Source organism: Lactuca saligna, chromosome 8 (genome assembly GCF_052625555.1).
Source record: "Lactuca saligna cultivar CGN05327 chromosome 8, ASM5262555v1, whole genome shotgun sequence".
Taxonomy (NCBI): Eukaryota; Viridiplantae; Streptophyta; class Magnoliopsida; order Asterales; family Asteraceae; genus Lactuca; species Lactuca saligna.
Window position 1 is genome coordinate 172,769,603 of NC_136424.1, and position 17,251 is coordinate 172,786,853.

Here is a 17,251-nt window from a genome sequence, read left to right on the forward strand (position 1 = left end):
TGCAAAGGGTTATGAAGCTAAAACACTAAATCTTAGCTACAATGGAGGTCTAGGACATAGAATGGAGCCATGGATGGGAAAAGCTAACAACTCTGAGCTTCTAGAGCCCAAAAGTACTCAGATTTGAAGTCTTCTTTGTTCTCAAAGGCACAATACTTGGATTGGCCTTGGAAATGGCCCAAAAGTGATAAAATCTAGCTAGGAAAAGGGATCTAAGTGAGTAACAACCAAGGTATGAGCTCCATACCTTCAGATGATCTTAAATATCACACCAACTCTGGATCTACTGCCTCTTCTTGAATCACCAAAGGTTCCTTTTTTCCTTTTAGCTTCAAATCACCCAAAAATGGCAAGGAAAGCTTGAGAGTAATTCAATGGAGGCTTAGGGTTTCGAGAGTAGGTGAGGAGGGTGATGGAGTCTGGGTTGGAGGCCTAAAATGTTCTTTAAATATGATGTTGGGTCCTGAAATTAGGGTTTCCCAACCCAGACCTGACTCGCTGAGTCAGTCCCCGACTCGCCGAGTTGTCAACTTAAATCACGACACGAGCCCGCTTCAACTCGTCGAGTTCCTCCTTGGACTCGACGAGTTGACTCTTTGACTAAGGGCTTTCCTTTCCTTTCTTGGTGCTGCTGGATTAGGGGTGTTACATAAGTATTCAACTAAACCCATAATTATATGCAAGCTAATAACTATGTTTTACACATGGAAAATAGAGAAGAATTGAAGTGAATGATTTAATTAAGGTAAATTATTACAACAATTCTTCCTTTTTAGAGGATATGCGTGACTATTAACCAAAGTTTTAAGGTAGATGACCAAAATACCCTTATCTATGTATCTTATTATACAAAACCAAACAAAGTCAAACTTCTCGCCGCCCCCCATAAGGACACCACTACTATGACTTTTTTTCCTACTGTACTTTAATTGACTTGGTAATATACATGATCAAAATACCCTCATCGTTTGAACTTATTTTGTATTTGTATACAAAGGGACGAACCATGGTTCGAGCTCATGTTCATGTGAATCAAGAAAAGTTTTGGGGACGGGGAAATCATGATGCATGAAAGGGTTGTACATAAGGACTAGTTATCCATTATCATCACAATATAACAATCAACACAATACACATAAAAAGTCCATATACATGTATATTGTCAAACATTAAAAAGTACATTGATGATTTGTTTTTTTAGAATTGTCATTATTTTTATGATGAGACTAAATTGAACAAAAGTCATTAAATTTTGGATATCACAAAGTAACTATATTTTAATTGTTTTGTCGATTTTGACACCCTCAATATGATGTCAACAAATAGTGACACGTCAACATGCCGCTTCATAGAAAGAGTGTCATGTAGCAATCACGCGTCAATTGAAAATCGGATGACCAAGTGGTAAAGATTGAAACAAATTGGAAAAATTACTATTTTAATTGAAACAAGAACGTAGTGTAAAAATCGAAAAAAATAAAATAAAAACATAGTAGCTTTTATGCAAATTACTAGTATTTATTTTTTGTGCACATAAAGCAATATTTTCCAAATAGTTAATCCAACATCATTGAAGACAGTAGCAACAAGAATTGAATTAGGATTAGTGGAAGGTCCAAGTAGAAAGGACTTGGAACATATAGGTAAAATACATGCACGATACAATGGCCCAGACTATACACTATAAACAATGGGCCTAATACAAACAAAATACAGTAAATACAGTCCAAATATAATGCTATGCTAACAACTTGAAGCCAACTCATCAGATTCACACATGACATGATGAATGTGATTGAATTTGAAGAGGGCTAAAGAAAGGATCAACAAGAATTACGAATATGATACCATGTAGGGAATCCAGATGAGAGCTAGAAAGATGAAAGAAAGATCTCATTGATTGAAAGAAAACGTACATGAGAAATACAGGCTAGTAAAATACATACACAAACCAACCATACACAAAGCTCATAACCATCATAACAAACTCTAACAACCCTTATAACGACTTCCTAAAGAACCACGCAACAGAAATGAATACTTAAGCAAAAAACTTTTGCTTCCATTTATCACAACACAACGTACAAAGAAAGTAGTACAGAATTGTTACTAGATATCGATCTATAACCAGTCATGGTAGCATCCATTGAAGCTCAACTTTGATTCTCTTGATCTGGAGGGAAGACAAGAAGCTTAAAATTCTTTTGAAGCAGACGTGCAGATGCAACAGCAGAACGACAAATCCAAGACAACTCCACAACCTGAAGTGTCGACATGTCCCCTAGACCCAAAGGCATGGCCTCAAGCTGTTCACAGTGCTTCAAACTAAGTCGTTGAAGCTGAGGAAACTGATTGCCTGAAGCCTCCCAATGCACCAAATCCGTCTTCCCAATTTGAAGAACTCTTAGCTGAATAAAACTCCCATCAGGTGTCACCCAACGTTCACCCATGAATGAATTGTCTCCTAACTTCAGAACCTCCAAACCTGGCAACTTCCCAAGAACTGACATGTGTTCCCAATCGAGCATCGTGTCAGAAAGTGTCAGTTTCTTAAGTTTTTTTGGGAATTTATACCATTCGGGAAGACTACGTAGTTTTCCATCTAATGGTGGAGTTGGGTATGTATCGTTCGACAATTTCAAATTCTCAAGGTGAGTTAGCCTCGTAATGTTATCAAACTTACAACTACCCTTTTTCTCTTCCAAAAGCAAGAGCAATTTCCCACGTACGCCTAGTTTTTGAAGATTAGGCGTCCGAGTTAAGATCACATCCGAACAACTACTTGGCGACACTTTTGACATGGTTATTAGGTTTTCGTTAACCAAAGGATCTGTAACAGTCTTTCGTGATGATTTTGAAGATGGAGTGGGCAAATCACTAGCTGCACTTGTGTAAACATGTCGCAACTGCAATAATTTCCAAAGATCCGCTTGAACTGTAATGCTACGAGAAGATGTCTCTACAACAAGCGTTTGTAGGTTCCAGAGGTTAGAGATGGCTGAAGGAAGAACCTTGAAATTTCCTACTAATGCAATGTATCTCAAATGAACGAGTTGAATGTTAGGGAAACGAGGGAAATTGATAGATCGGACGTCTAACACTCTAAGCAATTTAAAGCTCCCTGGAAAGTATGTTATGAGATCGTTGGGTAAAGCCTTTTCTTCTTTTGAGTAGCATAAGAAAGAGCGAACATGTGAAGCATCGGGTTTTGAAGAAATGTAATCAATAACTCGAGAATGGACACAAAGACGACGGAAGACGTTTGGATCAATAGATACGAAAGAAGATGGTTCTAAACCCTTGATGTCCTTGAAGAAGTTTTCTTCTTCGGCTTGTTTGATACACATGTCATGCAACATGTCATGGATCCGACATGTTTTCATTCCACCATCAGCTTTTCTCTTTTCAACCAAAACCAGGTTCCTGTCCACAAGATCCTGTAAGTTCTCTTCTGCCATTTCTTCTGGGCTTGCATCACCAATTCGCTGAATAAACCCCTCAGCAACCCAAATATGGATTAGTTTCCAAACGGGTATCTCGAAATCCTCAGGGAATACACCAAAGTAGAGGAAACAAGCTTTTAAATCGTAAGGTAAATGGTTATAACTTAATGCTAATACATCCATACATTGCTCTGATTCCATGGCTACATAAGTACTCACCTTCTCCTTTACTTTCTCCCACCACCCACGTGTTTTATCTTTCTTTCGAAGGATTCCTGCAATCACCACAAGTGCAAGAGGTAATCCGTAGCATTTTCTTGCAATTTCTTTCCCTAGAATCTCCAGTTCACTGGAGCAACGGGATCCTTTAGGGAAGACCTTCTTCTCCAAAAGCTCCCAACTTTCATCATCAGTCAAGAACCGAAGCTGATAAGGAGGGAGATTTGTGTTCGCGTGTAGGGCTACATCCTTGTTTCGACTGGTCAATAAGATTCTACTCCCGTTCTTGGTGTTGGGAAACACCATTTTTAAAACATTCCATGCCGGTTTGGTCCAGACGTCATCTAACACGATTAAGTACCTCCCATCTTTCAATTGCCGATGCAATTCTTCAGCTATGGTCTGAACGCTCCATTTTGATGTATCTTTGTTTTCTCGAGTAACATCATACAAGATTTTTGAAAACACTTCCCTCAAACTATACACTTGAGAAACATAAACCCAAGATCGAATGAAAAACTCATATTGAATCGATGAGTCATTAAAGACTTTCTTAACAAGAGTTGTTTTACCTAAACCGCCCATACCCACGACGGAGATAACCTCCAGCTCCTCTGTCTCCGCCTTGAGCCACCCGATGACTTTTTCCGCTTCTTTTTCGAAACCCACAACGTTTTCCTCCTCCACAGATGGAGGAGACCTGGTAAACGACTCTGTTTTCCTGAAAACCTCATTTGCGAACAATTTATTATCGTAGATCTCCTTCACGCGCCGCCGTATATCTTCAATCTCTTTTCCAACAGCTCTTAGTTTCACGGGGTATTCTGCGAAGTGAAAGGCTTTTTTGAATCCGCTTCGAGATTGCTGGATCGATTTGTAGAAGACGTACATATCCACAATGTCTTCAGCTTTATAGACTTCGATTCTGATGCGTCTGACGAGTTCGTTGACGACGGCGTTCTTGCTCCGGCTCTCGGTTGTTTCCTTGACGAAAGCTGCAAGTAGACGGAGGTCGTTGCACAGAGAGTCAACTTGGTCTTTGACGCTTGAGATCAAATTGGCGTTGTAGACTAATAGTTGTTTCAGATTACCCAGCAGGAATTCCACAGCCGCGTCTGCCATTGAAATCTCAAAAGTAGTAAGTAACTTCAGGGAGAAGAAGATCGAGAGCTCGAATTCTGCTGATAAATTGCTGAATTACTTGGAAGAAAAGTGGAAGCTTGTTCCTCGAAAGTGCAATTGACCTTTGACTCTGGTTATAGTCGTTGTCCGACTGGCCTCCTCCCAAATTTTGTGAGAAATAATAATTCTTCATAAACAAGCTCAAGAAAAATATATTTGTTATTTACCATAGAATAACCGATGTTTTATAACATTTTATTAAGATGATTTGATATAAAGATAAAACGATTTGTTTTTTTGTTATGGCATTCATGCCCATTTTAATATTTTACAGTGCCTACAAGATTAGATTTGGTTCACTTTTCTGGTGCGCTTGAACCTTTACATCCATGCCCATTTTAATATTTTATAGTGCTTCCACCTTTCCTTTCTTATTTGCTGGCAGCGATGTGGGACTAATTGATTCGCCTTTGCTTTAATACCACTTTGAAATAAGAGAAATTATATAATCCTTCTAATTTTTCTTCCTATAAATTCTCCTACCCAATTAAATATTAATATGTGTAACATTTGATCTCAATTTAATGAAATTAAATGATATTTTAGTAAACTAATATGACATATATCATCATTTAATTTGATAGGAGGATTTATAGAAATAAACATAGGAGGATATTTAATTTCTCTTGAACTAATAAGTCATGAAAAGCGGCTGCAACACATATAGTAATTAATTTTTACTCATTTGTTTTGGGCTAGAATTATGCAACGGCAAGAATAATACAACGACTATAACTATAAAAACGGTTAGAATAATGTTTTGAACCCAATTTTTAAGTGTTATATATTAATGTGATATTTTGAAGTTTATGTGTATACATGAAGTTATGAAATGTTGAAATTATATAATTATATATGTAATTGATGGATGATGATTTATAATGTTATTAAATGCAACAGTTAAAACAACAATCGGAGTGAAAAAATCAAAAAATCAAAAAATAAAAAATATGAAGCGAACAAAAAAAATTGATATCGGACTTGTTTAAAGCCAAACTGATCAGGAAAAAAAACAAAAGATCGGACCGAAAAAAGACGGGACTAATACCCGATTGGGACCAGTCTAAAAAAGACTAAACCAAATAAATAAATAAAAAGATCGAGTTAGGATCAATCCAGGGGGATTTTTGTGCACCTCTATGTTAGCGTATATGACTCATGTCTTCTTTTAGATTTGTGTATAAATATTGTATTATTCAATGGAATAAGATGAGAAAATCATTTCAAATGTTAACATGGTATGAGATCCCATCTTATCCATATTTCCCTCGAATAATCTCCATCGTTTATGTTCTCCTTCACCGCCCTTTGCCAACTCACAAAGTTTTCGGGACCACCAACATCAAAACCCATATATATACCTCTGATCATCAACCTCCATCGCCTCAACTATGATGTGTGGCTAGAGCTTTTCCTCACCGACTTCATCGGCTTTGATGTTCTCGATCACTGAGACATATGAAGAACCGGCTCCATATGTAACAACCGAAAATTAGTATTTATTTGTTGACAAATGAAAGGAAACGGTAGAATGATGTTTAGTGAAAGTCAACAAAAGTCAAAACGTGGGATGTGGAGTGTGTAAGGGTTTATGCATTGTGTACAGGGAATGTAATTGACGAACATGTGGCGAGTCATGGAATGGTGACGATGCGAGTATGCTACATGTCAGATCGGTACACGCGACACGTCTAGGGACACATGGCAAGAGTACGAGACGAGTGGTAGGAGTCGGACACGCGTCAAGACAAGGAGCCAATGCATGTAAAGGACGCGGCATGTTGACTTGTTCTCTAGCCTAATAAATACTTTGAAACCATTTTTTCGTTGCACGCTTTCGCAACGAGAACTTTGAACATTTAAGAAACGGATTGTGATTTACGGGAGTATGTACTAACATCGGTATGCAAGGAGTCGATTACGAAATTAGATAAGGTATTCTTTTGCCCCGTTATTTCGTAGTTACAATTATGTAATGTTGTTATGATAGGATTATTAGAACCAACGTTGGTTAGTAATAGTGTTGCTATGGACTGAATTGATAAAGATTAAATTCTTAGTTTTGCTTACGGGGATTATAAACCTTAATTTACCGAGTGGTTTAAAGTGAGTGGTCGAGCTAACGATATACATGGTTAAGCTGTTTATCAGGTAACAAATGGTTATCGAGTTCGGTTATTGAACCACTACAATAGATGGCATAACAAGATTATACAAATCTAAAGAACCTGATGTGTTACTTGAGTAGGTTTTGGCAAGATGATAAGTTGGAAAGCAATACGAAGGATGAAGCCACGATGGAATTTAGTATTTACTAACTAGTCAGGTGAGCACATGTGAATTTTTTGGGTATATAGAAAAGTAAATAATATTTTTATACAATGACATGTAAATAAGTGACTATACATGATTAGATGAAAAATGCTTCAATGTTAAAATATTTTATTATGAGAAATCCCTAACTTACTCTTAGGGGATACTGTGAAAAGATTGAGCATAATAATTGGATAAGTGATTGTGAAAGGGAAATTGAGTAATCTAATAACTTTTTAATGTTATATCAATAATAATAATAATATTTTTTTTTTGAAAAATGACAACTTGGTCAGAAATGGGTCATTCCAGACAATTAGTAGATCCGAATCGGTAATGTGGCTCCCCCTATAAATACATTTTAACCTGTTTCGGACTAACTTTCTAAATCTGTTTCGGATTATCGTACATCCCATTTTGGACACTACTGAAACTGGAAATGTTTTCTAATAGCTGTGATGAGATGTAGTCTTTATTTGTAGGTTTCAGTTTTGTTTATAATATTATGGCTTTAATTTAGATTATATGTGAAACCATGTTTAGTTTATGCAGTTGTATAGGTATTATCTAAATTAAAGTGTATATGTGTAATTGTACATGTAAGTGTATATGTGTAATTGTACATGTAAGTGTATATGTGTAATTGTACATGTGGTACACATATACACTTACATGTACAATTACACATAGTCTTTATTTGTAGGTTTCAGTTTTGTTTATAATAATACCTATACAATTACATGTAAGTGTATATGTGTACCACATCATAAATGTTATGAAAAATCCTCTTTTGACTAGTCTAGAACAAGTCCGGAATTCAAAAATCATCTTCAGAATAATTAAAATTCTTCCAAAATACGAGGAATAGGTCCAGAACCATGTTCCAGAATCGTTGGTCTGGAATGTTGACTCATAAATTTGGTCTGAAAATCTGTAATCTTGAACTTCCTCTGCAACATACGTATAGAAACGCCTAAATAATTATTTGTTTTAATGTAGCATGATAGGACATACGAAGTGGTTGTTACTACAACCCGCAGGCCAGAACTTGCAGGCCAAAACTTGGGACAAAAATAATGGTGCATTTACAAAACCGACCACTTTGTGGGAACATGTTTAGGCAATCATGTTTTGGTGATTACGTCAACATGCAGAAGGGTGTCGTATGTCACCCTTTACTCTATCATTATCTTATGTGCAAGGAACCTACTACTTCTGATCGAGTTGATCTACAAGAGCTTTTATTTCTGGTTGGCGACTATCGGGTTGCCCTTGACATGAAAGCATTCTGCTTGGTCACAGACTTGTGGTTCGGGGAGTTTTTCCTCCCCAATTATGGTTCTGCAGAGTTTAGAGAAGTGTATTCCATTTATGTCGATCTCAAACTCGATGAGAGTGGATGACGTTATTCACATGTTCAATAACTTACTTCATCAATTAAGTAATGTAGACGTGGTGAGAGTCTCGTTGTTGTATATGCTAGAGCAAGGAGTTTTGGGGGAAAACCCTCAACATCCGGTTAGTAATGAATGTATTACATTCGTCTCTAATTTAGATGAGTTTATCAGGTATATATTTTTTTACATACATTATATCAAAATTATACATATACTTATTAAATTAAATTGTTGACATATGTACCTGTGGGGGAGATTGATATGAGATTTTACGTACAAACAGTCGTGTAATGTGTTTAACAAGATTGAGGATCATTTGAATCCCAATACGCCAAGGATCGACAGTAGACACACATATACTCTCCAGGGATTTTTCTATGCATTTAAGGTACGTCCACTATGTTTTATAATAGTTTTAAAACAACAAGTATTGTAACTTTGTTAAGTTGGTTAGTTGTTTGACATGCTAATTTTGTAGATTTGGATCATGGAGACATTTCCTAACATTAGTATAACGGGTTCCCTATACCCCATGTTATCCCTAGGGCAGTTGCATACCCTAGGATGAGGCATTTGCATGTTCCTAATTGTGAACGTATTCTTGATGTTACTCGGGTATGTACCTTAGACCACCTTATAATTTATAAGTTTTCTATGAGAAAATAACTTAAGACTAACTTTTATATTGCTTTATGCATCGCCCCGCAATGAATTGTTGCAACCTACTTAGCAGGAGCATTCTGCTTTGTGGTGGAATGAGAGTGTCCAGTGGATAGATGTTCCAACTTTCGCTAATGTTTGACTTATAGTTCCCTTTTTCTTGTGTGCATTTTAAACAGTTTCCTTATGACGATATTGCAGAAACAAGTTTATCCTTCCAAACAACAATTTGTAAAAATTTTAATTTTGTATAAACATCGCTATGAGTTTTATAGATCAACAATATCATATTCTTGACTAGTTTTAGCATTAGAACTACTCTTAGACTTCCCTTTAGAGTTAACCTTAATTTTTGCACTTGACTTGGTCCTACTTGAATATTCAGTTTTTGTTGTGTCTACGGGAAACGGAGCGTCATAGTTTTTTCTTGTGTTCCCGATCCTTTGGCAACGACTACATTTTTTCTGAATCAGACCTTCACCTTGGGATGGGATACAACTATGGTTTTTCGGTCGTACGAATTGTCGCTTGTCCGTCAATGGTTGCAATACAAGCATGAATTCATCTGGTTGTTCGTATTCAGTTGGAACTAGCACATGAAACACAAGATATATATATATATATATATATATATATATATATATATATATATATATATATATATATATATATATATATGTTGACCAATATGTTTCCACTTTGAAGTACAATGACACCAATGTACTGTAGTGTTGGTATCTCAGTTCCTTGAATATCGTTATAGCATGAGAACAAGGTATACCTGACAAATTCCATTTCCCACATATTCATAAATGAGTTTCCAAGTTTACTATACCAATTTTCATTTGATCAGTCACCTCACATCTGCTTTGATTAATCTGGCATACCCGAAAAGCAGAGGATTAGTTGATCCTCCTATTGATGACCTTCTCAGCATACTCAGTAACATCTTTTTTGCTTTCAGCTATAAAAAACATTTATTTGTATGTTGTTATGCATAGCACATTACAATACAATTATCTTCAAATTATTATAATATAAATACTTACCTCCAGCGTTATGTCGTTGTGTCAAACCCCCGGCCGAGGCAGCAGAACACGTCGGGTTGTGCGACTAAGTTCATGGATCACATGTAAACTAACTATATAACACAAGTACAAAAATAAACAAAATAGCATTTGTGTTCCATCTTGATATTTGAAAACAAGATGTTTATAGAAAAAGTAATACATGAATTGCCTTAACAGATAGGCATATAATACAACAACAAGTAAATTAGGTCACATCAGTCATGAATAACTGTTTAGTAATTTCCTAAGAATACATGTAGTTTTGAGGGTCAACACAAGATTGATAAGAGTTACAGGTTTTCTGCTAACAATAGTAACACTTTTAAAAAGTCTAAAAACTATTTTCTTTGTAGGTGTAACAATACTTAGAAATTGTGTTTATAAAGAGCCTTTGAAAGCCAAAATGTATCTTTATATAAGGAAATTCGTATTTAAGACTATGTTTTTAATGAATCTTTGAAAGCCAAAATGTATCTTTTGTATAAGTAAATCCATACTTAAAACTATGTTCGTAATGAATCTTTGAATATACTTGAAAACCAAACTATAATGTTACATAAGTAATTCCATACTTAAATAGTTTTAAAAGCAACCAAGTCCATGTTTTGTAGTGAGAGAGAGATTCCAGATAATGTTTATAGTGAGTCCTATAACTGAGCTATATGACTAAATGCACACCCTACAACGCTTCATTGGACGTTGTAGTAACAATTATAGACACTTATCACCCGCTTCGATTATGGGTCGAGGCTGTAGCTAGCAACCGCAGGTGGGGATGTCAACCCCGTATAGATCCATATATATGTATCTCACTCCAAAGATTAACGATTATAGTAGTGTGGGTATCCTAAGTGTTTAGACTCAGCTGATAGATATTGTAACGACCCAAAAATCACGACTAAAAATTTTATTTTAAAACATTACTAAAATCATATTTATAAAAACATATCACCGGTCATAACATAAATTCAGAGTATTAATTCAAAACATATTCTTTTTATCAGAGTAAACAATCCTAGACTAACTGACTATGGTGTATGCACTGCAATCTCTCCGAGCTCCTCTTTTGAAAACTGAGTACGTGAAACCAAAATTTGAAACCGTAAGCACGAAGCTTAGTGAGCTCCCCCAAACTACCACATACCATACAATGACATATAAAGCACATACTGGGCCTTGCCCACTGCATCGGACCGAGGTCCGGACTAACTGGGGCCTTGCCCCCTGCATCGGACCAAAGTCCGGAACTGACTGGGACCTTGTCCCCTGCATCAGACTGAAGTCCGGACTAACTGGGGTCTTGCCCCCTGCATCGGACCGAAGTCCGAAACTGACAGGGACCTTGTCCCCTACATCGGACCGAAGTCCGGACTAACTGGGGTCTTGCCCCTGCATCAGACCGAAGTATGGAATTGTCTGGGACCTTGTCCCCTACATCGGACCGAAGTCCGGACTAACTGCATCGGACCAAAGTCCGGATCTGACTGAACATAACATAGCATAACATATCAACTAGCATGAACACATATACTGCATACTACATCGGGCCGTAGCCCGGAACACATAACACATAAATCCTGTTTGAGCCACGAAGGCATCAAACATACTAACTATTGTATTTGACCGAAGTCCGGAAACTACTGCAAACTAAGCGGGCCGACATTGTGGCCTTAGAGTCGTTCCTACTGGAAGGAAACTCACCTGCACCGCTGAAGTTCTTGCTGATAGACTTCTGACTGCTATTAGACAACTCTCGAACTGCTGCTCCAAAAACTCCCCGGTCTACTAATACCAAATATAACACTTAGTCCCAAACTGCCCTTCAACAGTCAAACTAAGTCAACTCTGGTCAAAGTCAAAGTCCTGGTCAAAGTCAACCCTCCAGACTGACTCTACTCGCCGAGTCAGCTCCTTGACTCGTCGAGTCCTTGCACTCTGAAAATTCTTAGAACGCGACTCAACTCGCCGAGTCACCCCAAGACTCGTCGAGTCTGACGATCTCCGAGTCCCATCCTGCTCAACTCACCAAGTCTCCACTTAACTCACTGATCTGAGTCTTAACTAGAAGGGTTTGCGGTTTCGCGACCTGACTCGCCGAGTCCAAGAACAGACTCGCCGAGTCTAAGGCAATCTTCAACAGACTTGTTGAGTTGTTCTTCCAACTCGTCGAGTTCTTGCCCATCTTCATACAACTCGCCGAGTCTACCCATGTGACTCGCCGAGTTACTACGCGACTCAAGTCTGATATCTAGCCCGACTCGCCGAGTCATCTCCCAGAATCGCCGAGTCCATACATGTATTCTCATAATTTCGAGTCACGGAGCTTCTCCTTTGCTCCAAACAATAGATCTGGTTTTCTAAGACTATCTGAACACGTAAAATTGCTAACTTTACGTGTGTCTATGATGCAATGAAGCCAAAACACTACAAATTAACTATTAAAGAGGCTAATTGGGCTAGAACAAGGTCATGGCTACCAAAAGATGTCTTTCTTGGGCTCCTGGAGCTCAAGGATGTTTAGATCTACATTATGAACCGATACAACTGCTTCATCATTACGAATTTATGGTTTTTGAGCTCAAAACCATCCATTTGGGGGCAAACTAGATCTATAAGTACAATAGCCAAGGTGAGAGCTTTATTACCAGAAAATGATGAGGTTAAGAAGCTAATCCTGGACCAAAAAGCTTCTCCTTGGACCTCCCAACTCCTTCTCCTTCTTCTTCTTCTTCTTCTTCTTCTTCAAAGCTTGCAAATAAATTCTCCAAGGCTAGATCTTGCTCCAAAAACGGATATGGTGGCTAGGGTTTGGTGTTCTGGGTGAGAGGGGTTGTAACGGAACCCTAGGGAAGAGAATGAGGCGTTTAAATAGGGCACAAAGTCCTGGATTTAGGGTTTTTCTCTTCAAACCAGACTCGCTGACTCGGTCACTTAATCTACGACGCGGATCCCGCTCCGACTCGTCGAGTTCCTTCATGGACTCGATGAGTTGATCCCTTTGACTTAGGGTTTTCCTTTCCTTTCTTGGTCTTTCTAATTCTGGGTGTTACAGAAATAGTCTTACTAAAAAGCCCTTAATTATAGTATATGAATAGCTCTCAGCCCTAACTTAGGGTGTGTTTAGCAAAAGTAGCTATTAGCTGGAAGCAGTAAGCGGATAGCTGGTAGCGGGAAGCATGTAGCTGGTAGCAGGAAGCTGTAGCTTTTATTTGTTATATGAATGTTTGGCAAATGTAGCTGGAAGATTTTGAAATATATAAAATTACATAAAAGGACAGTTCATTAAAAATAAATAAATATATTTAAAGGTAATTATGGAAATTGATTTCAAAAGCTCAGTAGCATTTTGTTAAACACTACATGAAGTAGCTTTTAGATTAGGAGAGTTTTGTTTAAACTAACAGCTAGATGCTCGTACTACCAAACGCAGTTTTTTGTTTAAACTAGAGTGTTTTCTTAAAAGCTAAATGCTAGAAGCTCTCAAACGCTTCCAAAAGCTCCCTGCCAAACACGCCCTTAATTGTAGTTAAGTCACTAGACATAATGAATTTAATTGTATACAGTTTATAAAATTCAAGTATGTTTGGTATGTAAGTAAAAATGTATTGTACTGGCTTTTATAAAGATGTATGTTTCAAAGTAATGAACATATGTACATGTATAAATGTTATGTATTTAAACATATAAATATACATGCATAGTAATAGCTTGAATCCTTGAAATACTACAAAGTTTTATGACGTGCTTTTTATGATATACAATGTCACATAAAAATCATATATATTTTTATATCATGTAGCCTTTTTTGTGTGGACTAACTATTTCATGATAAAATAACCATAATACATATACGAAAAGTTTATACTAGTTTATTTGTAACAATATGTTCAATTGTTAAATAACATTTTTATAAACTAGATTTGTGGTATTTTCACATAAAAGGATAACATATATGTATAAAGAAAGTATATAAGCACATCTATCCCCCCCCCCCCCCCCCCCCAAAAAAAAAGAAAAAAAAAAGAAAAATAAATAAATAAAATATAAAAGGGGCGGTAAGCACTCACCCTTGAAGCATGAGTTCAAATTGTTCGGAGTTTGTTTATTTTTGGGAAGCTTGACATGAGAAATCGCAAAGCCATGACTATTGAACTTTGAAGTACTTTCAGGACCGTTTTGTAACTAATTTACACTATAGGGGTTGTTTGGTAATTTAATTAACCAAAGTAGGATTCATTTGATTAAAATAAATTAAGGGAGGGATTGAAATGCTTACTTTAAATCATAGTTTGAATATTAGGGTTTGTTTTGTTATAAATAACCAAGGAGGGGATATTTTTAATAAACTGGTTCAATATTTGGGGGGTTGGGACTGATTTTGAATAAATGTTTTAATAAGGAGGTTAATTTGGTCATTTCATAAAGCTAAAAGAAATTAGGGCTTTTATGCTCGTTGCCATTCATTGATCGGGTAAAGGAAAAAGAGAGATACGAACGAAAGCAATGAACGAAGGTGATTGAAAGGAACACGAGGGCTCGCTGGAAGCATTAGGCTTCGCCAATCGATTAGTGAGGAGAGATCGTCTCAAGGGTCGACAAGGCCAAAGGGATGGATGGGAGAAGCAGCGAGGCTACTCATGGCCTCGGTGGGTACAACAAGGAGCTGCTCAAGCAGCTTCTCGGCTGCTTGCTTTGGTTTCGACAGCGAGGTGCGAAGGGAAGGTGCGAGATGCAATTAACAACGCAGGTGGAGGGTTTGGCTCATTGTGTTCGTTGCGAGGACGAAAGGGAAGGAAACGAGGTTGTTGCCACTTGGTTTTCGCTATAAAAGCAACCGTCTCCCGTGGGTTCCTTGGCAGTCAATCGAAGGGTATGAACAAATAAGGTAAGAGGTGTTTTGTGGGTGGTGTATATCACAAAGTCACTATATTTTAATAGTTTTGTCGATTTTGACACCCTCAATATGATGTCAACAAATGCCGCTTCATAAAAAAAGTGTGATGTTAGCAATCCCGTGTCAATTGAAAATTAGTTACAAGTAAGTGGTAAAGATTGAAACAAATTGGAAAACATTACTGTTTTAATTGAAACGAAAAACGTAGTGTAAAAATCGGAAAAAACAATATAAAAACAATGTGACTTTTATGCAATTAACTATTTATTTTTTGTGCAGATAAAGCAATATTTTCCAAATAGTGAAACCAACATCATTGAAGACAGTAGCAACGAGAATTGAATTTGGATTAGTGGAAGGTCCAAGTAGAAAGGAAATACATGCACGATACAATGGCCCAAACTATAGACTATACACAATGGGCCTAATACAAACAAAATACAGTAAATACAATCGATATATAATGCTATGCTAACAACTGGAAGCCAATTCATCAGATTCAGACATGACATGATGAATGTGATTGAATTTGAAGAGGGTTAAAGAAAGGATCAACAAGAATTACGAATATGATACCATGTAGGGAATCCAGATGAGAGCTAGAAAGATGAAAGAAAGATCTCATTGATTGAAAGAAAATGTACATGAGAAATACAGGATAGTAAAATACATACACAAACCAACCATACACAAAGCTCATAACCATCATAACAAACTCTAACAACCCTTATAACGACTTCCTAAAGAACCACACAACAGAAATGAATACTTAAGCAAAAAACTTTTGCTTCCATTTATCACAACACAACGTACAAAGAAAATAGTACAGAATTGTTACTAGATATCTATAACCCGTCATGGTAGCATCCATTGAAGCTCAACTTTGATTCTCTTGATCTGGAGGGAAGACAAGAAGCTTAAAATTCTTTTGAAGCAGACGTGAAGACGCAACAGCAGATCGACAAATCCAAGACAACTCCACATCGTGAAGCGTAGGTATGTCCCCTAGACCCGAAGGCATGGCCTCAAGCTATTCATAGTGCTTCAAACTAAGTCTTTGAAGTTGAGGAAACTGATTGCCAGAAGCCTCCCAATGCACCAAATCCATCTTCCCAATTTGAAGAACTCTTAGCTGAATAAAACTCCCATCAGGTGTCACCCAACGTTCACCCATGAATGAATTGTCTCCTAACTTCAGAACCTCCAAACCTGGCAACTTCCCAAGAACTGACATGTGTTCCCAATCGAGCATCGTGTCAGAAAGAGTCAGTTTGTTAAGTTTGGGTAGGAACTTATACCATTCAGGAAGACCACATAGAGTTAGGTATGTATCATTCGACAATTTCAAATTCTCAAGGTGAGTTAGCCTCGTAATGTTATCAAACTTACAACTACCCTTTTTCTCTTCCAAAAGCAAGAGCAATTTCCCACGAACGCCTAGTTTTTGAAGATTAGGCGTCCGAGTTAAGATCACATCCGTACAACTACTTGGCGACACTTTTGACATGGTTATTAGGTTTTCGTTAACCAAAGGACCTGTCACAGTTTTTCATGATGATTTTGAAGATGAGTGGGCAAATCACGAGCTGCACTTGTGTAAAAATGTCGCAACTGCAATAATTTCCAAAGATCCGCTTTAACTGTTATGTTACGAGAGGATGTCTCTACAACAAGCGTTTGAAGGTTCCAGAGGTTAACGATGGCTGAAGGAAGAATCGTGAAATTTCCTCCCAATGCAACGTATCTCAAATGAACGAGTTGGATGTTAGGGAAACGAGGGAAATTGATAGATCGGACGTCTAACACTCTAGGCATTTTAAAGCTACCTGGAAAGTATGTTATGAGATCGTTGGGTAAAGCCTTTTCTTCTTTTGAGTAGCATAAGAAAGATCGGATGTGTGAAGCATCGGGTTTTGAAGAAATGTAATCAATAACTCGATAATGGACACAAAGACGATGAAAGACGTTTGGATCAATAAATACGTAAGAAGATGGTTCTAAACCCTTGATGTCCTTGAAGAAGTTTTCTTCTTCATCTTGTTTGATACAAACACACACACACACACACACATA

At 37.3% G+C, this 17,251-nt stretch overlaps 1 protein-coding gene across 1 annotated transcript; it reads right to left on the reverse strand.

The window, feature by feature from the left end:
* Positions 1-1,878: 1,878 nt before the first annotated feature.
* On the reverse strand, positions 1,879-4,991 carry LOC145009283 (putative late blight resistance protein homolog R1A-10). The gene has a single exon (XM_078967988.1). The coding sequence runs from the start codon at positions 4,782-4,784 to the stop codon at positions 2,154-2,156; it is 2,631 nt and encodes an 876-aa protein (XP_078824114.1). The 5' UTR covers positions 4,785-4,991; the 3' UTR covers positions 1,879-2,153.
* Positions 4,992-17,251: the final 12,260 nt, after the last annotated feature.

What these genes read in the sequence shown, in the direction of transcription:
- LOC145009283 (XM_078967988.1), bottom strand. Translation starts at nt 4,784, where the DNA reads ATGGCAGACGCGGCTGTGGAATTCCTGCTGGGTAATCTGAAACAACTA.